Genomic DNA, 25102 nt, shown 5'->3' on the forward strand with positions numbered 1-25102 from the left:
CAAATACATTGCTGGACTATTACGCACCTGCAGATTCAGAATTGAGCAAACACTTGTGATGTTTTTAAATAAAATGTGACCAGTAGTAGCCTTAATGTGCTGACTCAGAGGGGTGCAAATGGAATGGAGATGTAATGTGATCAGGGGTCTGAGTTTTGGGGTATTAGCAGCACTAGGAGTTTACAATATATGAGAACCTGCATATAAGACGCACAGTACCAGGGGCTCCACAAGCAGATAATGATGGCTGTAACTAGCAGCGTGTGCTTCTGTGGCTTGTGCCTTTATAGCATCGCGTGCCTCTTGGTCCCACTGTCTGCACCTCTCATGCAGTTATCTATGGATGTCATATACAGATCTGTACTTCTTTTCCTTAAAAGTAATGTTACATGTATACTTTCTATACATTCATTTATTTACATTTTAATATAGATCATACAACTATTTTTATACTTTTGAAGTATATTTATTAGCATATTCAATATTAACACTTTTTACCAAGCAAAACTGTAATTATTTATTATTTTTGTACCAGTCTAATTAACAAAATTATATCAGAACATTTTATAATCATATGTTAATAAAATCTATTTGTTATTGGTGTTGACAGAAGCTCATTTAGAAAGACAATCATGGTGTTTTGGCATTCTGTAAGTGTTATATCATAGATGATAGCACAATACATTTTTGTGATTTCAAGCAATATATCCTGTGATACTGGGCTGGCACTAATTATCTCAGACAATAAGCACTGTGATATTACTGTGACACTGGCACCAATTATCTCAGACAATAAGCACTGTGATATTATTGTGACACTGGCACCAATTATCTCAGACAATAAGCACTGTGATATTATTGTGACACTGGCACCAATTATCTCAGACAATAAGCACTGTGATATTACTGTGACACTGGCACCAAGCATCTCAGACAATAAGCACTGTGATATTACTGTGACACTGGCACCAAGCATCTCAGACAATAAGCACTGTGATATTACTGTGACACTGGCACCAAGTATCTCAGACAATAAGCACTGTGATTTTATTGTGACACTGGCACCAATTATCTCAGACAATAAGCACTGTGATATTACTGTGACACTGGCACCAAGTATCTCAGACAATAAGCACTGTGATATTACTGTGACACTGGCACCAATTATCTCAGACAATAAGCACTGTGATATTACTGTGACACTGGCACCAATTATCTCAGACAATAAGCACTGTGATATTACTGTGACACTGGCACCAAGCATCTCAGACAATAAGCACTGTAATATTACTGTGACACTGGCACCAAGCATCTCAGACAATAAACACTGTGATATTACTGTGACACTGGCACCAAGCATCTCAGACAATAAGCACTGTGATATTACTGTGACACTGGCACCAATTATCTCAGACAATAAACACTGTGATATTATTGTGACACTGGCACCAATTATCTCAGACAATAAGCACTGTGATATTATTGTGACACTGGCACCAATTATCTCAGACAATAAGCACTGTGATATTACTGTGACACTGGCACCAAGCATCTCAGACAATAAGCACTGTGATATTACTGTGACACTGGCACCAATTTTCTCAGACAATAAGCACTGTGATATTATTGTGACACTGGCACCAATTATCTCAGACAATAAGCACTGTGATATTATTGTGACACTGGCACCAATTATCTCAGACAATAAGCACTGTGATATTACTGTGACACTGGCACCAAGCATCTCAGACAATAAGCACTGTGATATTACTGTGACACTGGCACCAATTATCTGAGACAATAAGCACTGTGATATTACTGTCACAGTAATATCACAGTGCTTATTGTCTGAGCTAATTGGTGCCAGTGTCACATTAATATCACAGTGCTTATTATCTGTCTCAGATAATTTGTACCAGTGTCACAGTAATATCACAATGCTTATTGTCTGAGCTAATTGGTGCCAGTGTCACAGTAATATCACAGTGCTTATTGTCTGTCCAGGGGCAAAGCTACAGGGGGTGCTGAGGTCGCAATTGTGTTTGTTTGTGGAACCATCAAATTACAGACCTTGTTACTACAGCATGAGGGGAGGGGGTAAACAGTGTCACTATACAGTACCACTATATACAGTATGGGGGGGCAGGACTATAAAGTGACCACAGTAGTTTGTGACATAAAGTACTGGGGCTGGTAGGGTCAGGCCAGCCATCTCACCGGTAGATTACAGACTGTGTCACTGACTCACTATATACAGTACTGGTGGGTTAAACAGTGTCACTATATACAGTAATAGGGGGGGTCAGACCATCTCACAGACAGTTCGCACAGGGTACCTCCTTTTGCAGACGTGATCTGATTCACATTTTTTTCTGTAATAAATGTTAAAAAAAAAAAATAATATATGTTTAAAACTCACTTTTTTGGGTGGGGGGGGGGGTGAGGGGCCCTTCTTAGATTCTTGCACCTGGGCCCTGTGGTTTCTAGTTACGCCTCTGCATGCAACCGGAGCGTAGAAGACTACTTCAACTTGTCTTGTTGTACTTGTTATCTATATTTGGCGGCGGCGCATCTTTTTAGGTAGGTCAGTGGTGGCGGGGTTGGGGTTCAGGTTGACTGACTCACTGTCTTCTTCTGTTGTTGTTGTGTGACAGTGACTGTGTTAACTTCGAAGTTCGAATCGACTATGTATTGTGATATAATAATTGTGATTACTATTAGATTGATTTAGATATGTGTCAGACTGTCAGTGGCGGTGGCGGGCCTCAGCCTTTTATAGTGACTCCTGTCCTCCTGAGCCTGCTGGGGCCCTGGGCCAATCTTTTATTTTAGGCGGCAGTGCGGCACTAAGTTGAAGTTAGATAACGTGAGTTGAAGTTGAACTTATACATTTATTACAACGAACTTGCAGCCTCGCTGCCAAAATAGTCAAGTGACTCAAGTCACTTCCCTTGACTATAGAGGCAGCGAGGCTGCAAGTTCGTTGTAATAAATGTATATCAAGTTGACAAGTTCAGCTCAAGTTATCTAACTTCAACTTAGTGCCGCCTAAAAGAAAAGAAAAGATGGCCCAGGGCCCCAGCAGGCTCAGTCACACGACAAGGAAGTTGGTTTCTTATTCAAGCTGTTTCTTATTCGTGAAATTCTGTTTCTTATTCATGGAAGTTGGTTTCTTATTCAATTTTTTTTAAAATAAAAAAATAGGTTTTATTAAAATAATAATATGATTCATATAAATGTAGTTACACAGAGGTGGAATCTCTTTATATAACAGATATACAAACTTGAAAAAAGGGCATACGTTGGCACCACTACAAATATTACTATTTTGAATAAATAACATATATTTTCAAAGGGTTAATAACCATTGGGCCACTGATTTCACTATGAATATATACAGGGTAGATCCCCCTCCATGCCATGCAATTGTTTTTAGCCTGGCCCAATGGTGTTTTGGGCACAGAAATTGATGCCAATCCTGGCATAGGTGACATAATTCTCAATTTTGAATAAGTAACAGATATTTTCAAAGGGTTAATAACCATTGGGCCACTGATTTCACTATGAATATCTACAGGGTAGATCCCCCTCCATGCCATGCTATTGTTTTTAGCCTGGCCCAATGGTCATTAACCCTTTGAAAATATTGGTTACTTATTCAAAAATGAGAATTATGTCACCTATGCCAGGGTTGGCATCAATTTCTGTGCCCAAAACACCATTGGGCCAGGCTAAAAACAATTGCATGACATGGAAGAGCATCTGCCCTGTATATATTCAAAGTGAAATCAGTGGCCCAATGGTTATTAACCCTTTGAAAATATCTGTTACTTATTCAAAAATGAGAATTATGTCACCTATGCCAGTGTTGGCATCAATTTCTGTGCTCAAAACACCATTGGGCCAGGCTAAAAACAATTGCATGACATGGAGGGGGATCTACCCTGTATAAATTCATAGTGAAATCAGTGGCCCAATGGTTATTAACCCTTTGAAAATATCTGTTACTTATTCAAAAATTAGAATTATGTCACCTATGCCAGTGTTGGCATCAATTTCTGTGGCAAAAACACCATTGGGCCAGGCTAAAAACAATTGAATGACATGGAGGGGGAATGGGATCTACCCTGTGTAAAATCATAGTGAAATCAGTGGCCGAATGGTTATTAACCCTTTGAAATATGTTATTTATTCAAAATAGTAATATTTGTAGTGGTGCCAACGTATGCCCTTTTTTCAAGTTTGTATATCTAATTGTTATATAAAGAGATTCCACCTCTGTGTAACTACATTATATGAATCATATTATTATTTTAATAAAACCTATTTTTTTATTTTAAAGTAAATTTAAAGCAGTCTGACAAAAAAATTGAATAAGAAACCAACTTCCATGAATAAGAAACAGAATTTTCCGAATAAGAAACAGCTTGAATAAGAAACCAACTTCCTTGTCGTCTCAGTCACTATAAAAGCTGTAGCCTGTTTTTGGTTATTTACTACTACTAGTAATAATTATTATTAAATCAAGTCACCTATTTTATGTAACCTCTCACCTATTGAGTCAGCTCAAGAGGGATCTTGGGGCTGCTAAGAACCCCAATAATTACTGAAATACCCCCAATTATCAATGGTGTCCAACTGTCCATATCCAAAAATTTGCAAGTCAATTTTTTGTTCTACCTAGGGAAGGCAAGATGTAAATGAGGAGAGGTGTATTTAAATAATAGGCAATATGTAGTGGAAATTATTGATACTAGTTATTTATTTGTCCAGTTTTTTAAAGTCCATAGGTTTAATTAATGTAAAATATCTCATATGCATCACTGCATTACAAATATGGAGCAGAAGTAAATAAGTGGCAGTCAAGGGGGTCAAACTGCTGTTCATTTGTGGTGCAGAGTGCAGACTGCAGAGAGACAAAATGTTGATTTTTATGTTACTAGCAGCCATGGGGTAAAATGGCTGTCACTGCTCAATTGTGAAAAATATACCTGGTTAAATGAAGAGTGGGGGCTATTGGGAGTGAGCTTTGTGTGACTCTGAGTCTGACTTATAGTGAGTGACTGAGGCTGCCAATCTATTGAATCACATTCTTTTTTTTAGGTAGGTGGCGGCTGGCGGCACTTGATGAAGTTAGTTAGTTGATATTATTTATAACACACACACTTGTGTTCTTGTAGATTGTGGGGTGTCCAAACTTCTGTCTCAAAGGGCCACAAAGTTTTCTCTTTTTTCTTTTTCTTCTTTTTGCTAAGATGGAGGTGAGATTTATTTCTAGATAGAAATAATACAACGTACAATAGATAGACATGTTACATTATTTTGGTTTGTATGTGTTGAACTTGCAACTAGATATTATGATAACTAATGTACTTGTGTTGTTGTAAAGGCAAAAACACACACAAATGTATACACACATATACATACACATGCAGATATACACTAAACACACACATGTATACACACATATACATACACATGCAGATATACACTAAACACACACATGTATACAATTACACACATATACATACACATGCAGATATACACTAAACACACACATGTATACAATTACACACATATACATACACATGCAGATATACACTAAACACACACATGTATACAATTACACACATATACATACACAAGCAGATATACACTAAACACACACACATGTATACAATTACACACATATACATACACATGCAGATATACACTACACACACACACATATCCTTTGAAAAGCATATCTAAATATGCTCTGTAGCTACTGAGCATATTTAGATATGAATTTCAACAAAGGATATCTGATTTCCTTCATTCTTTTGATATCCTTTGTTGAAAAGCATATCTAAATATGCTCAGTAGCTATTGAGCATATTTAGATATGCTTGTCCACAAAGGATATCAAAAGAATGAAGGAAATCAGATATCCTTTGTTGAAATTCATATCTAAATATGCTCGATAGCTTATAAGCATATTTAGATATGCTTTTCAACAAAGGATATCAAAAGAATGAAGAAAATCAGATATCCTTTGTTGAAAATCATATCTAAATATGCTCAGTAGATACTGAATGGTGGCTGCATATAGATATTGGCTCGCCCATGTGCAATTGCTATTTCTTCAACAAAGGATATCTAAAGAATAAAGGCGTATCCGATTCCTAGACACTGCCTCACCAGCCTCTGAAGTCACCGCACATCACTGGAGCTGAGAGCAATCTTCAATGCTCTTCTGGCCTGGCCTCCGCATCGGCCAGGTTTATCAGGTTCCAGTCGGACATCATAACTTCAGTGGCTTACATCAACCATCAAGAGGGAACTCGGAGTTCCTTGGTCGTGGCAGAGGTAGCCAAAATAATTCAGTGGGCGGAATCCCACAATTGTTTCCTGTCGGACAACTGGGAGACGGATTTTCTGAGCAGACAGACCTTTCACCCGGGGGAGTGAGAACTCCATCCGGAAGTGTTTTCCAGCTTGTTTCTCAAATTGGGACAGCCCGAGTTGGATCTCATGGCATCTCGGTAGAATGCCAAGTTTCCGAGGTACGGGTCAAGGTCAAGGGATCCTCAGGCAGCACTGATAGACGCTCTGGCGGTACCTTGGATTTCAGCCTTGCATACCTATTTCCCCCGGTTCATTGCTCGAGTCAAACAAGAAAGGGTGTCTGTGATTCTCATAGCACCGGCATGGCCTCGCTGGATCTGGTATGCAGACCTGGTGGAGATGTCATCTCTTCCACCTTGGAGGCTTCCGTTGAAAATGGACCTTCTACTTCAAGGGTCCTTCCTTTATCCAAATTTAGTTTCTCTGCAGCTGACTGCTTGGAGATTGAACACTTAATTTTATCTAAGTGTGGATTTTCAGAGTTGGTCATTAAGACCATGTTTCAGGCTCGTAAGCCTGTGACTAGAAAGATTTACCATAAGATATGGCATAAATATCTGCATTGGTGTGAATCCAAAGGCTACTCTTGGAGTAGAGTTCAGATTCCTAGAATTTTGTCTCTTCTCCAAGAGGATTTGGAGAAGGGTTTATCGGCAAGTTCCCTAAAGGGTCAAATTTCTGCCTTATCTATTTTGTTACATAAACGTCTAGCGGATGTACCAGACGTTCAATCGTTCTGTTAGGCCTTGGTCAGAATCAGGCCTGTGTTTAAACCGGTTTACTCCTCCTTGGAGTCTTAATCTAGTTCTTAAGGTTCTTCAACAGGCTCCGTTTGAGCCTATGAATTCCTTAGATATTAGGTTGTTATCTTGGAAGGTTTTGTTTCTTGTTGCTATTTCATCTGCTCGTAGAGTTTCAGAGCTCTTGGCATTACAGTATGAGTCTCCTTACCTTATTTTTAATTCGGATAAGGTAGTTTCTCCCTAATGTGGTTGCTGATTGGAACATTAATCAGGAGAATGTTGTTCCGTCCTTGTGTCCTAACCCTTCTTTTTAGAAGGAACGTCTGCTGCACAATCTGGACCTGGTGCGTGCATTGAAATTCCATTTGCAGACGACTAAGGATTTTCGTCAGTCTTCTGCTCTGTTTGTGATTTTTCTCTGGAAACGTAAAGGACAGAAAGCTGCGGATACTTTTCTTTCTTTGAGACTGAAGAGTATCATTTGCTTGGCCTATGATTCTGCTGGACCTCAGCCTCCTGAGAGAGTTACGGCTTATTCTACGAGGGCTGTTTCCTCTTCCTGGGCATTCAAAAATGAAGCTTCTGTGGAACAGATTTGCAAGGCTGCAACTTGGTCCTCTCTTCACACTTTTTCTAAATTCTATAAATTTTGATTTTTTTTGCCTCGGCTGAGGCTTCCTTTGGGAGAAAGGTTCTTCAAGCAGTGGTGCCTTCCGTTTAGGTTCCCTGTCTTGTCCTTCCCTATCATCTGTGTCCTCTAGCTTGGGTATTGATTCCCAATAGAAATTAGATGATCCTTGGACTCATCGTGTCATTAGAAAGAAAATGAAATTTATGCTTACCTGATAAATTTCTTTCTTTCTGTTATCTATTCTAGACCTTCAAAGCATGTAGGCAAGATTATTTTAGAGCAAGGACTTATATTGTTGCAGTATTCTGAAATAATTTATTATTATTTGTGTTCTTAGGTGTGTATTTTTACTTATTCTAAAATTGCAATTGCGCATTCTTAACATTCATATTTCACTATATTGAGAATGCGCATTTGTGATCGCAATTTCCATATTTCACAATATTGCGATCGCGTTTGTGTTTCCAGAATTCACATTATTACGATCGTGTTTTCGAGTTTTGTAATATTCATAACATTGTGATCGCGAGACTGTTTTACTTTATATATATATATATATATATATATATATATATATGTATATATATATGTATATATATATATATATATATATATATACACACATAATCTACATCTATAGATATATATTAACCCTTTAACGACCGTGACTTACCACTCAAAGGATTAGTACAATCACATTTACAGTTTACAAACCTATTGTAACATTATACTATACAATCCTCTAGCTCCTATAGTATTAATAGAAGTTTTTTTTTTTTGTCTTTATTAACAAAGTATATAAATGTTCAAGTAGACTGTCCCTTTAATAATAAAACTACTTTAGCGATATAGAGCAGTTTATTTTATTTTACTTTTATGTTCTTTTAAACCATGCGTGCCCAACTTAAAGGGACAGTCTACTCCAGATTTTTTTATTGTTTAAAAATATTGATAATCCTTTATTACCCTTTCCCCAGTTTTGCATAACCAACACTGTTATATTAATATACTTTTTACCTCTGTGATAAATTTGTATCTAAGCTTCTGCAGACTGCCCCCTTATCTCGGTTCTTTTGACAGACTTGAATTTTACCCAATCAGTGCTGACTTGTAAATAACTTTACGGGAGTGAGCATGTTATCTATAAGGCACACATGAACGTGCGCTGTCTAGTTGTGAAAAACTCTCAAAATGCACTGAGGTAAGCGACAGCCTTCAAGGCCTTAGAAATTAGCATATGAGCCTACCTATGTTTAGCTTTCAACAAAGAGTATCAAGAGAACAAAACAAATTTGATGATACAAGTAAATTGGAAAGCTGTTTAAAATTGCATGTCCTATCATAATCATGAAAATGTTATGTTGACAAGACTATCCCTTTAATGAAAGGGTCCACATTGCATTATATTTCACTTGTCAACTCATTCTTACAAAAACTATTTAAATAAAAAAAAATTGTTTATATAAATCAACTTCAAATGAGCAATTATTTGAAAGGTGTAAGTGCCACTGATCTATATGCAAACATAAATCTAGAATCAGATCCATTAAATCAATGGGAAGCAACCTATAGCAATAGCACCATGTGTGGCTCTGGAACTGATTTTTACCAGGACTGAGTGCTGCACAAAAGGGTGATATGGCTTTTGGTGCTGAGGTTGTCACATTTCTGCTTGGCTTTCAGGCATTGTGGCCACCAGACTTTATATAATAGAGAAACAGTGCTAGGAGCACCAAGCAAAACACCAGGCCGTGTTTATAATAAAACTTAGCGTTTATTTGCCAGCACAATAAAAAAAACAGTCAATGAGACAATTACAGTTAATGAGTACTTTAGGAGAAAAGGTTGGGAATAGATCATGCTTACGCGTTTCGGCAAGAGCCGTAATCATAGCATACAGATCTACATTCCCTGCCTCTATTTAAAATGCTAAACATTCTATTGGTCACACCTGGTGACACACCTTCTCTCCTATTGGATGTAAAATTATGCATGTTACTACTTCTATTATTAATCACTACATTCAACTACTCTGTTCATATGTCTACTACAATGAAAAATGGTGTTGTTAAAGTTGATCATTTTAAAATGTTCAAATATTGACATTCTTCTTGTATTATGCTCCGAGTTTGACTCTGTTTGGAATTTAAGTTATGTTATGGTATTTGTACTACTTCCGGTACCTACAAAATAAATAAATATCCTTGCAAATATATATACAGAGAGTCACTAGAAACCTTCACAAAAATATATTAACTATTTCAATCAACTTATCAAAGAAATGTTTGCTCCCTATCTATTACTTAATCATAACTTCTAAATAGTTCTGAAAGCGCTCTTTTATGTGTAACTTTGAAGGCGACTAAAACTAGTTGATATGGGAGATGAGCGTGAGTTGGCTTACTGTGAGGGAATAATTTGACTCATTATCACCTCTTGTATGCTAATGTATATGTTCCATGTTATTCAAGTTATTACTAAATGAAAATATATGAATGAATGAAAATCAATGAATGAATAAAATTAAATTTTATGAATAAAATTAACTGAATAAATGGAAATGACTGGAGGTAAAACGTGCCAGAAATTTATTAATTCCAGAAATTTCTTAAATCGTACTCTGAGTTAAGCCCCCACGGTGTTCGTGTTTTTAGTCTGTGTATCCAATACACTTCACGTCGGGCTAGATTCTTATCTTTGTTATTTTCTCTTCCTCTGTTACGTACGACTTCTATAATTGTCCAAACCAGTGTGTTGGAACTTTTATTGTGTATAGTTTTAAAATGTTGGATCAGAGGGGTGCTTAATTTACCATGTATAATATTAGTGACATGTTCTCTGATTCTTTGTCGGACCTCTCGTGTAGTTAAACCAACGTATTGTAAATTACATTGAGTACATGTGAGAAGGTAAATTACATCTGTCTCTCTGCAATTATGACAAGCCTTATGTTTGAATATTTCCCCTGTTTCTGTACTTCTAAAGGAATTACCTATTTGTACATGTTCACAGGTTTTACATGTATGATTGCTACAGTGGAAAGTTCCTTTGTACCTTAACCAGGAGCTATTGGTTTGTTCTCTATTTCTCAACCTCGTAGGTGCTATTCTATTTCCCACAGATACCCCTTTTTTATAGGAAAATCTGCATCCTTTCCTAACTGTTTCAACTAGTCTGTCATCAGCTTGTAATAGTTTAAGATGTTTATTAATAATGTTACATATTTGATGGAATTGGTTACTGTATGTGGTAACAAATGTAATTCTATAATCTATTTTGTCAGGATGCTGTAACTTTTCCTGAAGAAGGTCTGACCTATTGATGTTTCTTACCTCACCTAATGCTGTGTTAAAGGGCCATTATACACTCATTTTTTCTTTGCATAAATGTTTTGTAGATGATCTATTTATAAAGCCCATAAAGCTTTTTTTTTTTTTTTTTAAATTTATAATTTTTCTTATTTTTAAATAACATTGCTCTGATTTTCAGACTCCTAACCAAGCCCCAAAGTTTAATTTGAATACCGTCAGCTACCTTCTCCAGCTTGCTCCTGTTTGTGTAAAGGGTCTTTTCATATGCAAAAGAAGGGGGAGGGGGGAGTGTCTTATTTCCCACTTGCAGTGGGCTTTCCAACTGCCTTTTCAACAGAGCTAAACTGAAAGCTTCTAAGTACGTTTTTAAACCATTTTATACTGTATTTTTATATCCGTATCTGTGCATCTTATTCTTTATAGTAGTGTCTATTACATGCAGTTATATGAAAATGAGTGTATACTGTCCCTTTAAGTATTCTAATTTGATATCCCCTATCTTGAAGTTTATTTGTCAGTATTTTGGCATGATTATTAAAAGTGTTATCTGTTGAGCAATTTCTTTTTACTCTGATGTATTGGCCTTTTGCCACAGATCTAAACACTCTTTTGGGGTGGTTGCTGGCTGCATGAAGTAGGGAATTTCCTGTGATGGGTTTAATGTAAATTTCCATTTGTATCCCTTCACTTATTGTACCTTTCAGGCTTACATTGAGGTAGTTTATGATGTGATCATTGTGATCAAAGGTGAATTTGATTCCTACATCGTTCTGATTTTAATAAATTAATAAAGTCAATGGCACTGGTTTTATCTCCCTTCCATATTATAAGCAGATCATCTATGAATCTCCTATAATATATAATTTTCTCCTTGAAGGGAACTCCACAGTCATAGATGTGGGACAGCTCCCACCAACCCATGAACAGGTTGGCATAGGAGGGGGCAAACTTGGCCCCCATAACTGTCCCACATCTCTGAATGTAGAACTCCCCCTCAAAAGAGAAAAAGTTATGTGTGAGTAAGAATCGTGTGACTTCAAGAATGTACAACCTGAAACGGCCGTCAAAGTTAGTTTTCCTCTTTAGAAAGGAATCTAATGCTTCTAATTTTTTATTATGTGGTATTGGCGAATAGAGTGCTTGCACGTCAATAGTTAACCAACCAAAACCCTCTCTCCACTCAATGTGTTCAACTTCTCTTAGCAATTGTTTTGTGTCCTTAAGGTAGCTGGATAGGCCCCCCACTAATGTTTGTAAGATCCCATCTAACCACTGGGAGAGGTGTTCTGTAAGTGAGCCAATCCCTCTCACTATTGGTCTCCCTACAATGTTGTCTAGACTTTATAGTCTTTCCTCTTCACTTACTTGTATAAGCTCTATTACTTGAAAGACAACACACCACATGTAGGGGTTGGCTCAGGATAGGGCTTCAAGCCAGGGTTATGAAATCTGATATGGCAATAACAAATGGCTTACAACATCTTTCTATCTATTGGAAATCAAAGTTGCAAATCAGTAAGAAATTAAACCCAATTTCTTCTGTTATGTGTGATCAGTCCACGGGTCATCATTACTTCTGGGATATAACTCCTCCCCAACAGGAAATGCAAGAGGATTCACCCAGCAGAGCTGCATATAGCTCCTCCCCTCTACGTCAGTCCCAGTCATTCTCTTGCACCCAACGACTAGATAGGATGTGTGAGAGGACTATGGTGATTATACTTAGTTTTTATGACTTCAATCAAAAGTTTGTTATTTTACAATAGCACCGGAGCGTGTTATTACTTCTCTGGCAGAGTTTGAGGAAGAATCTACCAGAGTTTTTTACTATGATTTTAACCGGAGTAGTTAAGATCATATTGCTGTTCTCGGCCATCTGAGGGAGGTAAAAGCTTCAGATCAGGGGACAGCGGGCAGATGAATCTGCATTGAGGTATGTTGCAGTTTTTATTTTCTGAATGGAATTGATGAGAAAATCCTGCCATACCGTTATAATGACATGTATGTATACACTTCAGTATTCTGGGGATGGTATTTCACCGGAACTACTCTGTTAAAAGTCACTAATCCTTTTAATAAGTATTTATCATGTTAAACGTTTTTGCTGGAATGTAGAATCGTTTACATTTCTGAGGTACTGAGTGAATAAATATTTGGGCATTATTTTCCACTTGGCAGTTGTTTGGTTTTAATTGTGACAGTTTCGTTTCTCTTCACTGCTGTGTGTGAGGGGGAGGGCCGTTTTTGGCGCTCTTTGCTACGCATCAAAAAATTCAAGTCAGTTACTCTTATATTTCCTGCATGATCCGGTTCATCTCTGACAGATCTCAGGGGTCTTCAAACTTCTTTGGAGGGAGGTAGATTCTCTCAGCAGAGCTGTGAGAATTTTATATTGACTGTGAATAAAAACGTTGCTCTGTAATTTTTATGTCAAATTTAATTATTGTTATTTTACTAATGGGAACAAACCTTTGCTAAAAGTTGTGTTGTTTTAAAGTTTGATGCTATAACTGTTTTTCAGTTCATTATTTCAACTGTCATTTAATCGTTTAGTACCTCTTTGAGGCACAGTACGTTTTTGCTAAAAAAGATTATAACCAAGTTGCAAGTTTATTGCTAGTGTGTTAAACATGTCTGACTCAGAGGAAGATATCTGTGTCATTTGTTCCAATGCCAAGGTGGAGCCCAATAGAAATTTATGTACTAACTGTATTGATGCTACTTTAAATAAAAGTCAATCTGTACAATGTGAACAAATTTCACCAAACAGCGAGGGGAGAGTTATGCCGACTAACTCGCCTCACGCGGCAGTACCTGCATCTCCCGCCCGGGAGGTGCGTGATATTATGGCGCCTAGTACATCTGGGCGGCCATTACAGATAACATTACAAGATATGGCTACTGTTATGACTGAAGTTTTGTCTAAATTACCAGAACTAAGAGGCAAGCGTGATCACTCTGGGGTGAGAACAGAGTGCGCTGACAATACTAGGGCCATGTCTGATACTGCGTCACAGCTTGCAGAGCATGAGGACGGAGAGCTTCATTCTGTGGGTGACGGTTCTGATCCAAACAGATTGGATTCAGATATTTCAAATTTTAAATTTAAATTGGAGAACCTCCGTGTATTACTAGGGGAGGTCTTAGCAGCTCTCAATGATTGTAACACCGTTGCAATACCAGAGAAACTGTGTAGGTTGGATAAATACTTTGCGGTACCGGCGAGTACTGACGTTTTTCCTATACCTAAGAGACTAACTGAAATTGTTACTAAGGAGTGGGATAGACCCGGTGTGCCGTTCTCACCCCCTCCAATATTTAGAAAGATGTTTCCAATAGACGCCACCACTCGGGACTTATGGCAAACGGTCCCTAAGGTGGAGGGAGCAGTTTCTACTTTAGCTAAGCGTACCACTATCCCGGTGGAGGATAGCTGTGCCTTTTCAGATCCAATGGATAAAAAATTAGAGGGTTACCTTAAGAAAATGTTTGTTCAACAAGGTTTTATATTGCAACCCCTTGCATGTATCGCGCCGATTACGGCTGCGGCAGCATTTTGGATTGAGTCTCTGGAAGAGAATCTTAGTTCATCTACGCTAGACGACATTACGGACAGGCTTAGAGTCCTTAAACTAGCTAATTCATTCATTTCGGAGGCCGTAGTACATTTAACCAAACTTACGGCTAAGAACTCAGGATTCGCCATACAGGCACGTAGGGCGCTGTGGCTAAAATCCTGGTCAGCTGATGTTACTTCTAAGTCCAAATTACTTAATATACCTTTCAAGGGGCAGTCTTTATTTGGGCCCAGTTTGAAAGAAATTATCGCTGACATTACAGGAGGTAAGGGCCACGCCCTACCTCAAGACAAAGCCAAAACTAAGGCTAGACAGTCTAATTTTCGTCCCTTTCGGAATTTCAAAACAGGAGCAGCATCAACCTCCACTGCACCAAAACAGGAGGGAGCTGTGGCTCGTTACAGGCAAGGCTGGAAGCCTAACCAGTCCTGGAACAAGAGCAAGCAGGCCAGGAAACCTGCTGCTGCCCCAAAGACAGCATGAACCGAGAGCCCCCGATCCGGGATCGGATCTAGTGGGGGGCAGACTTTCTCTCTTCGCCCAGGCCTGGGCAAGAGATGTTCAGGATTCCTGGGCGCTAGAGATCATATCTCAGGGATACCTTCTAGACTTCAAATTATCTCCCCCAAGAGGGAGATTTCATCTGTCAAGGTTGTCAACAAACCAGATAAAGAAAGAAGCGTTTCTACGCTGTGTACAAGATCTGTTATTAATGGGGGTGATCCATCCGGTTCCGCGGTCGGAACAAGGACAAGGGTTCTACTCAAACCTGTTTGTGGTTCCCAAAAAAGAGGGAACTTTCAGGCCAATCTTAGATTTAAAGATTCTAAACAAATTCCTAAGAGTTCCATCGTTCAAAATGGAAACTATTCGGACAATCTTACCCATGATCCAAAAGGGTCAGTACATGACCACAGTGGATTTAAAAGATGCTTACCTTCACATACCGATTCACAAAGATCATCACCGGTATCTAAGGTTTGCCTTCTTAGACAGGCACTACCAGTTTGTAGCTCTCCCATTCGGATTGGCTACGGCTCCAAGAATCTTCACAAAGGTTCTGGGTGCCCTTCTGGCGGTACTAAGACCGCGAGGGATTTCGGTAGCTCCGTACTTAGACGACATTCTAATACAAGCTTCAAGCTTTCAAACTGCCAAGTCTCATACAGAGTTAGTTCTGGCATTTCTAAGGTCGCATGGATGGAAAGTGAACGAAAAGAAGAGTTCTCTTTTTCCTCTCACAAGGGTTCCATTCTTGGGGACTCTTATAGATTCTGTAGAAATGAAGATTTACCTGACAGAAGACAGGTTAACAAAGCTTCAAAATGCATGCCGTGTCCTTCATTCCATTCAACACCCGTCAGTAGCTCAATGCATGGAGGTGATCGGCTTAATGGTAGCGGCAATGGACATAGTACCTTTTGCACGCCTACACCTCAGACCGCTGCAATTGTGCATGCTAAGTCAGTGGAATGGGGATTACTCAGATTTGTCCCCTACTCTGAATCTGAATCAAGAGACCAGAAATTCTCTTCTATGGTGGCTTTATCGGCCACACCTGTCCAGGGGGATGCCATTCAGCAGGCCAGACTGGACAATTGTAACAACAGACGCCAGCCTACTAGGTTGGGGCGCTGTCTGGAATTCTCTGAAGGCTCAGGGACTATGGAATCAGGAGGAGAGTCTCCTTCCAATAAACATCCTGGAATTGAGAGCAGTTCTCAATGCCCTTCTGGCTTGGCCCCAATTAACAACTCGGGGGTTCATCAGGTTTCAGTCGGACAACATCACGACTGTAGCTTACATCAACCATCAGGGAGGGACAAGAAGCTCCCTAGCAATGATGGAAGTATCAAAGATAATTCGCTGGGCAGAGTCTCACTCTTGCCACCTGTCAGCAATCCACATCCCGGGAGTGGAGAACTGGGAGGCGGATTTCTTGAGTCGCCAGACTTTTCATCCGGGGGAGTGGGAACTTCATCCGGAGGTCTTTGCCCAAATACTTCGACGTTGGGGCAAACCAGAGATAGATCTCATGGTGTCTCGCCAGAACGCCAAACTTCCTCACTACGGGTCCAGATCCAGGGATCCGGGAGCGGTTCTGATAGATGCTTTGACAACACCTTGGAACTTCGGGATGGCTTATGTGTTTCCACCCTTCCCGCTGCTTCCTCGATTGATTGCCAAAATCAAACAGGAGAGAGCATCAGTGATTCTAATAGCGCCTGCATGGCCACGCAGGACTTGGTATGCAGATCTAGTGGACATGTCATCCTGTCCGCCTTGGTCTCTACCTCTAAGACAGGACCTTCTGATACAGGGTCCATTCAAACATCAAAATCTAACTTCTCTGAAGCTGACTGCTTGGAAATTGAACGCTTGATTTTATCAAAACGTGGTTTTTCTGAGTCGGTTATTGATACCCTGATACAGGCTAGGAAGCCTGTTACCAGAAGGATTTACCATAAAATATGGCGTAAATACCTATACTGGTGCGAATCCAAAGGTTACTCCTGGAGTAAGGTTAGGATCGCTAGGATATTGTCCTTTCTACAAGAAGGTTTAGAAAAGGGTTTATCAGCTAGTTCATTAAAGGGACAGATTTCAGCTCTGTCCATCTTGTTACACAGGCGTCTGTCAGAAAATCCAGACGTCCAGGCTTTTTGTCAGGCTTTAGTTAGAATCAAGCCTGTGTTTAAAGCTGTTGCTCCGCCATGGAGTTTAAACTTAGTTCTTAACGTTTTACAGGGTGTTCCGTTTGAACCCCTTCATTCCATTGATATAAAATTGTTATCTTGGAAAGTTCTGTTTTTAATGGCTATTTCCTCGGCTCGAAGAGTCTCTGAGTTATCAGCCTTACATTGTGATTCTCCTTATCTGATTTTTCACTCAGACAAGGTAGTTCTGCGTACTAAACCTGGGTTCTTACCTAAGGTAGTCACTAACAGGAATATCAATCAAGAGATTGTTGTTCCATCCTTGTGTCCAAATCCTTCTTCAAAGAAGGAACGTCTTCTACACAATCTGGATGTAGTTCGTGCCCTCAAGTTCTACTTGCAGGCAACTAAAGATTTTCGCCAAACTTCTTCCCTGTTTGTCGTTTATTCTGGACAGAGGAGAGGTCAAAAAGCTTCTGCTACCTCTCTCTCCTTTTGGCTTCGTAGCATAATACGTTTAGCCTATGAGACTGCTGGACAGCAGCCTCCTGAAAGAATTACAGCTCACTCCACTAGAGCTGTGGCTTCCACTTGGGCCTTTAAGAATGAGGCCTCTGTTGAACAGATTTGCAAGGCTGCAACTTGGTCTTCGCTTCATACTTTTTCCAAATTTTACAAATTTGACACTTTTGCTTCTTCGGAGGCTATTTTTGGGAGAAAGGTTCTTCAGGCAGTGGTTCCTTCTGTATAATGAACCTGCCTATCCCTCCCGTCATCCGTGTACTTTTGCTTTGGTATTGGTATCCCAGAAGTAATGATGACCCGTGGACTGATCACACATAACAGAAGAAAACATAATTTATGCTTACCTGATAAATTCCTTTCTTCTGTTGTGTGATCAGTCCACGGCCCGCCCTGTTTTTAAGGCAGGTAAATATCTTTTAAATTATACTCCAGTCACCACTTCACCCTTGGTTACTCCTTTCTCGTTGATTCTTGGTCGAATGACTGGGACTGACGTAGAGGGGAGGAGCTATATGCAGCTCTGCTGGGTGAATCCTCTTGCATTTCCTGTTGGGGAGGAGTTATATCCCAGAAGTAATGATGACCCGTGGACTGATCACACAACAGAAGAAAGGAATTTATCAGGTAAGCATAAATTATGTTTTTTTTCTTTAATGATTTAGGTAGAACATACAAGTTTACTTCTATTATCAAATTTTACTTCATTCTGTTCGTATCATTTGTTGAAGAAGCAGCAATGCACTACTGGTTGCTAACTGAACACATGGGGTGAGCCAATGACAATCGGTGTATGTGTGTGTGTATATATATATATATATATATATATATATGTGTGTATATATATATATATATATATATATATATATATATATATATATATATAGCCACGAATCAGTAGCTACACCCAGGTGCTTTGCTGCTCCTGAGCTTACCTAGATATACCCTTCATGAAAGGATAACAAGAGATGGAAGCAAATTAAATAATAGAAGTAAATTGAAAAGCTGTTTTAAAATTTATATGAATCATGAATGTCTAATTATAACTTTACTGTCCCTTTTAAACTGATTTGATAGAACAATTAAAGAACTGAGATTTTTCATAGTGCTCTTGGTATCCTTTGTTAAAGGGACAGTCAACACCAAAAATGTTATTGTTTAAAAAGATGGATAATCCCTTTATTACCCATTCCCCAGTTTTGCTCAACCAACACAGTTCTATTAATATACTTTTTACTTCTGTGATTACCTTGTATCTAAGCATCTACAGACCGCCTTCCTTTTCTCAGTTCTTTTGACAGACTTGCATTTTAGCCAATCATTGCAGACTCATAAATAACTCCACGGGAGAGAGCACAATGTTATCTATATTACATGCATGAACTAACGCCCTCTAGTTGTGAAAAACTTAAAAAATACACTGAGATAAGAGGCGGCCTTCAAGGGCTTAGACATTAGTATATGAGCCTACCTAGGTTGAGTTTTCAACAAAGAATGGCAAGAGAACAATGCAAATTTGATGATAAAAGTAAATTGGAAAGTTGTTTTAAAGGGACACTGAACCCAATTTTTTTTTCAGATAGAGCATGCAATTTTAGGTAACTTTCTAATTTACTCCTATTATCAAATTTTCTTCCTTCTCTCTGTATCTTTATTTGAAATGCAAGAATGTAAGTTTAGATGCCGGCCCATTTTTGGTGAATAACCTGGGTTATTCTTGCTGATTGGTGGATAAATTCATCCACCAATAAAAAAGTGCTGTCCAGAGTCTGAAACAAAAAAGAAGCTTAGATGCCTTCTTTTTCAAATAAAGATAGCAAGTTAACGAAGAAAAAAATGATAATAGGAGTAAATTAGAAAGATGCTTAAAATTGCATGCTCTCTGAATCACGAAAGAAAAAAATTAGGTTCAGTGTCCCTTTAAAGGACATGCCCTGTCTGAATCATGAAATTTTAATTTGGACTTTATTGTCCTTTTTTAAGGAGTACTCCTAGGTGAGCTCAGGAACATGAACATGATTAAACCATCTGGCAGCAGTGTTTACATTGTTTATAGCAATGTTATACATTGTTGCAAATAGTGCTTCCATTGAGTGCTGAAGACATGGGCACTCTCCTAAGCTGCTATCAGCCTACCTAGGTTTACTCTTCTACAAAGGATACCAAGGGAACAAAAATTTGATAATGCTAATTTAAAAGTTGTTTAAAATGGCATATTCTTTCTGAATCATGAATGTTTCATTTTGACTTTGACTGTCCCTTTAAGGATCTCTTACTGGCTGAGTAAAAGGGATGCATGCATATTTATAAGATGTCTGTGTGGGTTATTCGCTGAACCAATATCTTCTTTTTGGAACTTTCATTCAGATGGGTGTCAACAGTGGACTGCACATCATCATCTTTGATGAGATAGATGCCATCTGCAAGCAAAGAGGGAGCATGGCAGGAAGTACTGGCGTCCATGACACTGTGGTCAATCAGCTGCTGTCAAAGATAGATGGTGTTGAGCAACTGAATAACATCCTAGTCATAGGTAACTAACTGTCTGAGGCTTCTGGCCTTTGGGAGTGTCATGTGTATTTTAACCACTGCCGCCTTATACTACTGTTTGTCTTGTTAGGAATGACCAACAGGCCTGATCTGATAGATGAAGCTCTTCTAAGACCTGGGAGGCTGGAAGTTAAAATGGAAATTGGTGAGTGGGAGCATAAACATTATATTTTCAACTATAATCTCATAACTGTTTTATACATACCAGACTTTTGTTTATTTTTTGTATTTCTGGCTTCCAGTTTGTTTTTCCCTTTTTGTTTGTCTTAATGTTTTTTTATTGCTTATTTTCTCAAATAATATTTTCCCCACTTCTCTCCAATTTTCCATTTGTTGTCCCCTCTCTGCCTAACCCCTGGCTGTTCCAGGTCTGCCTGATGAGAAGGGGCGACTCCAGATTCTAAATATCCACACTGCACGAATGAGGGAACACAGTCTGCTCTCCACTGACGTGGACATCCCAGAACTTGCTACGGAAACAAAGAACTTCAGTGGAGCTGAACTGGAGGGACTTGTAAGGGCTGCGCAGTCCACAGCCATGAACAGGCACATCAAGGTAAAAAAGATTGAGATATGGTCTTCAACAGCTCAAAGCGAATACTATAAATGCAACTACTAATACAAGAGGTTCACACTAACCGTTATACACAGCTCTGTGTTTAAATGCAGGGCAAGAAACAATGCAGTATACACAACATTGTAACAAGATGCACTGCACAAATAAAACCATACAGTCAATGCATAAGACAATTAAACTACTGAAACAAACATAAAAAATTGTGAAGTGGATGAGCTAAAGCATTATCAAATCCAGCCACTGTCACAGTAAGGTGAGGCACACAAATTGCTGAAATTGCAGAAGGCTATCATATACTACACAATGTACTCAAAGGTATGGAATGAATATACAACTTTGAATATATCCAAGACAAACATTTTATGGCACAGCCATCAGCACCATTGGGATAAAAGCGATCCAGCGTTGCATTCACTAGTACATCAACAAGAGACATATTTGTGCCACTTCTGGCACACCAAATTTACGTTTACGAAGACTAAAACCGTCTACAATACTTCTAATTATTATCTATGCAACGTGTTCACAAAAGAATGCAGAAGTGAATGAGCTTTAGTCAATACGTTATGTAGAACTAAGCCATCAGAGAGACTAGAGTTTAAAAATTAGGCATTAGGGGTCACTAATTAATACTACTATATGCACATCAAGGTAATACCTTGATAAATACTATCATAAGCATATCAAGAGGATACAAAAGAGTAAAGTCTCAGGTAGCATTTGTGCCTATACAAAGATTTTATAATGTGTTCTATTCCTTCCTCAGGCCACCACTAAAGTAGAGGTGGACATGGAGAAGGCGGAGTTGCTGAAGGTGACTAGAGATGACTTTTTTACATCCCTGGAAAATGACATCAAGCCAGTAAGTATCCATAAAGTTCAATCATTTCACCAAACTCTAGATTTAGGCAGCCCTGTAATCTTACAACCAAGTTTTAAGATTGAAATGGCAACTATCGGTTTACACAGAGGAGAGACCTTAGACCTTGTAACAAATTCTAGGGTGAGGTGTAAAAGTAGCTCTTCATGCTCAGCTTATAGGGGTGAAACAAAGATGAATTGTCCTAATACCCAGTTAAAGAGACTAGATAAGCAACTTAATCACCTAATACCCAGTTCAGAAATGAAATTTGCAGCTCGGTCACCTTGCACGTAGATTTAAAGATGAGACATTTTAATAATCTCATGTGCATTTTTTAAAATAACATGACTAGTTCAGTAAGATGCACTTATTAGTAGTGTAACACTGCACAAGAATGACAAACGTGCATCTCTTGAGTTGTCAAGGTGTAAGTCTGTGACATTACAACAATCTATAACTGGTGGGTAACCGCCAGCCAATGTGGCCTTTTTCCTATCCTTTAAAAAAGGGAACTAGGTCACATTTTGACCCCCCAGGAAACTACGGACTTACTGTTGATTTAAACACATTCACTGTGCATTTGATAAATGCAATACATTTTCTGATGGGTTCTTTTAACAACTTCAAGGCAACATATGCATGGCATCAATAATCATAAGAAAGAGAAGATCACTTCATTTACACTTAGAAATGAAAATGCAGCTTCATGGCTTAATATTCTGCTGTAGGGAAGAGTGAAGCAGCTCAATAATCACACACGGAGCTGAGATGCATTTATGTCATCTCACACCAGAGAGATGCAGCTCATTCTTACATCCATTGCAATCACACCACTGACTATCTTGTTCTAGACATTAGAGGGAGGGTTTAGCTGCCTTACTGCAACATTTTGTAATGTTATTGGTTCTTTTATGATACCAGACGTTTGCCTACATGAAATGTCGCATTTCTTTGTCATTCCCCTAGTTGGGCATTAGGGTTTAGGACATTACGTCATGTAAAAACCATACCATTTAGACTGTATTCCGAGTCCTCTTCTTTATAATTCAAGCCTTTTAAAAGAAACAAAATACAGACCTTAATTATCAGATGTAACTTATTTGCATTTGTAAATGCTTTATCATTTCTGTAGGATTCTGTTCTCTCCCACTTAAGGGATATACAACTCTTATTTACATAGGCGTTTGCAAAATGCCTCTTGTAAAAGTTATCACTGTTTTAGTGATAGCATTTATTGTGCATGGAGCATACATATATACCCCACCCATTAGCACACACATGCCATTTGTAACCAAGATCATTTCCTGACCTTTTTGTATTATTATTTTTTTAGACATTTGGAACCAATCAAGAAGAGTACACCCAGTTCATTATGAATGGTATCATCACATGGGGTGACCCTGTGACCCGTGTTTTGGATGATGGAGAGCTGCTAGTGCAGCAGACTAAGAACAGTGACCGTACACCTCTGGTCAGCGTGTTACTGGAAGGTGAGAGCTATAGGTATTTGCATCTGTTGTGTCCTTGTAAGCCTTCGGCTAAAGCTTTTTCCAAAAAATGCAGATTTTGAAATGAATTAAAGGAACATAAAACAGTATGTACTAAAATAAGTTTCTAAATATATAATGCAGCCAAAGCTTACCTGCAAAACCGTTTGTTTTAACACCCATTAACCCCTTTAATTTATGCATAGTTTTGTTTGCTGCAAGCTCCCCCCTGGGCATTTCCATATATGGAAGGTGCTATCCTGGCAATAGCTATGACAAAATGCACTCGTGCACATGCACGCTAGGGGTCAGTCACATGACACCTGACTAAAGCAGTACACAGTATAATACTGAATCTTTCACAAATCATGTGACATTATCCCTATGGAAACAATCAAGCTTCTTGGTGGAAAACAATAGCAGTACCTGATGTCCCTCCTCAACCCCCCTTACTTGCATAAGTAATTATCTTCATGTGCACACTTTGGTACTTCATAACTCAGGGTTTGGAGTAAGACACTGATAAGGGGGGACTGGATCTGGCTACACTTAACAACACTAAAGTGAAAGTAATTTTGCAGATTTTTGGAAATTTTATTTAAATATGTAGAAGCTTTTATTTACATATTTTTCCACACACTGTTTTACCTCAGTTAACCCTTTTATAATATGCACATAACGCAAAATGTTTTATGGCACTTTAACTATACCAGTAGGAACTAATAATTTAGATATGTGCACAGATAAATAATTCAGACAAAAATTGTGTTTTTCTTCTGTTATGTGTGATCAGTCCACGGGTCATCATTACTTCTGGGATATAACTCCTCCCCAACAGGAAATGCAAGAGGATTCACCCAGCAGAGCTGCATATAGCTCCTCCCCTCTACGTCAGTCCCAGTCATTCTCTTGCACCCAACGACTAGATAGGATGTGTGAGAGGACTATGGTGATTATACTTAGTTTTTATGACTTCAATCAAAAGTTTGTTATTTTACAATAGCACCGGAGCGTGTTATTACTTCTCTGGCAGAGTTTGAGGAAGAATCTACCAGAGTTTTTTACTATGATTTTAACCGGAGTAGTTAAGATCATATTGCTGTTCTCGGCCATCTGAGGGAGGTAAAAGCTTCAGATCAGGGGACAGCGGGCAGATGAATCTGCATTGAGGTATGTTGCAGTTTTTATTTTCTGAATGGAATTGATGAGAAAATCCTGCCATACCGTTATAATGACATGTATGTATACACTTCAGTATTCTGGGGATGGTATTTCACCGGAACTACTCTGTTAAAAGTCACTAATCCTTTTAATAAGTATTTATCATGTTAAACGTTTTTGCTGGAATGTAGAATCGTTTACATTTCTGAGGTACTGAGTGAATAAATATTTGGGCATTATTTTCCACTTGGCAGTTGTTTGGTTTTAATTGTGACAGTTTCGTTTCTCTTCACTGCTGTGTGTGAGGGGGAGGGCCGTTTTTGGCGCTCTTTGCTACGCATCAAAAAATTCAAGTCAGTTACTCTTATATTTCCTGCATGATCCGGTTCATCTCTGACAGATCTCAGGGGTCTTCAAACTTCTTTGGAGGGAGGTAGATTCTCTCAGCAGAGCTGTGAGAATTTTATATTGACTGTGAATAAAAACGTTGCTCTGTAATTTTTATGTCAAATTTAATTATTGTTATTTTACTAATGGGAACAAACCTTTGCTAAAAGTTGTGTTGTTTTAAAGTTTGATGCTATAACTGTTTTTCAGTTCATTATTTCAACTGTCATTTAATCGTTTAGTACCTCT

At 38.6% G+C, this 25102-nt stretch overlaps 1 protein-coding gene across 1 annotated transcript in view; it reads left to right on the top strand.

Annotated features, from left to right (window-relative positions):
* The window catches only part of NSF (N-ethylmaleimide sensitive factor, vesicle fusing ATPase), a 303795-nt gene that overhangs the window by 172067 nt on the left and 106626 nt on the right, over positions 1-25102 (top strand). Inside the window, exons 10-14 of the mRNA XM_053699733.1 lie at positions 20197-20362; positions 20450-20524; positions 20748-20935; positions 21723-21818; positions 23152-23308. Coding sequence (XP_053555708.1) covers positions 20197-20362; positions 20450-20524; positions 20748-20935; positions 21723-21818; positions 23152-23308 — 682 coding nt within the window. The remainder of the gene's footprint in view (positions 1-20196; positions 20363-20449; positions 20525-20747; positions 20936-21722; positions 21819-23151; positions 23309-25102) is intronic.

The sequence above is a fragment of the Bombina bombina genome, chromosome 1 (genome assembly GCF_027579735.1).
Source record: "Bombina bombina isolate aBomBom1 chromosome 1, aBomBom1.pri, whole genome shotgun sequence".
In the NCBI taxonomy this organism is placed as follows: domain Eukaryota; kingdom Metazoa; phylum Chordata; class Amphibia; order Anura; family Bombinatoridae; genus Bombina; species Bombina bombina.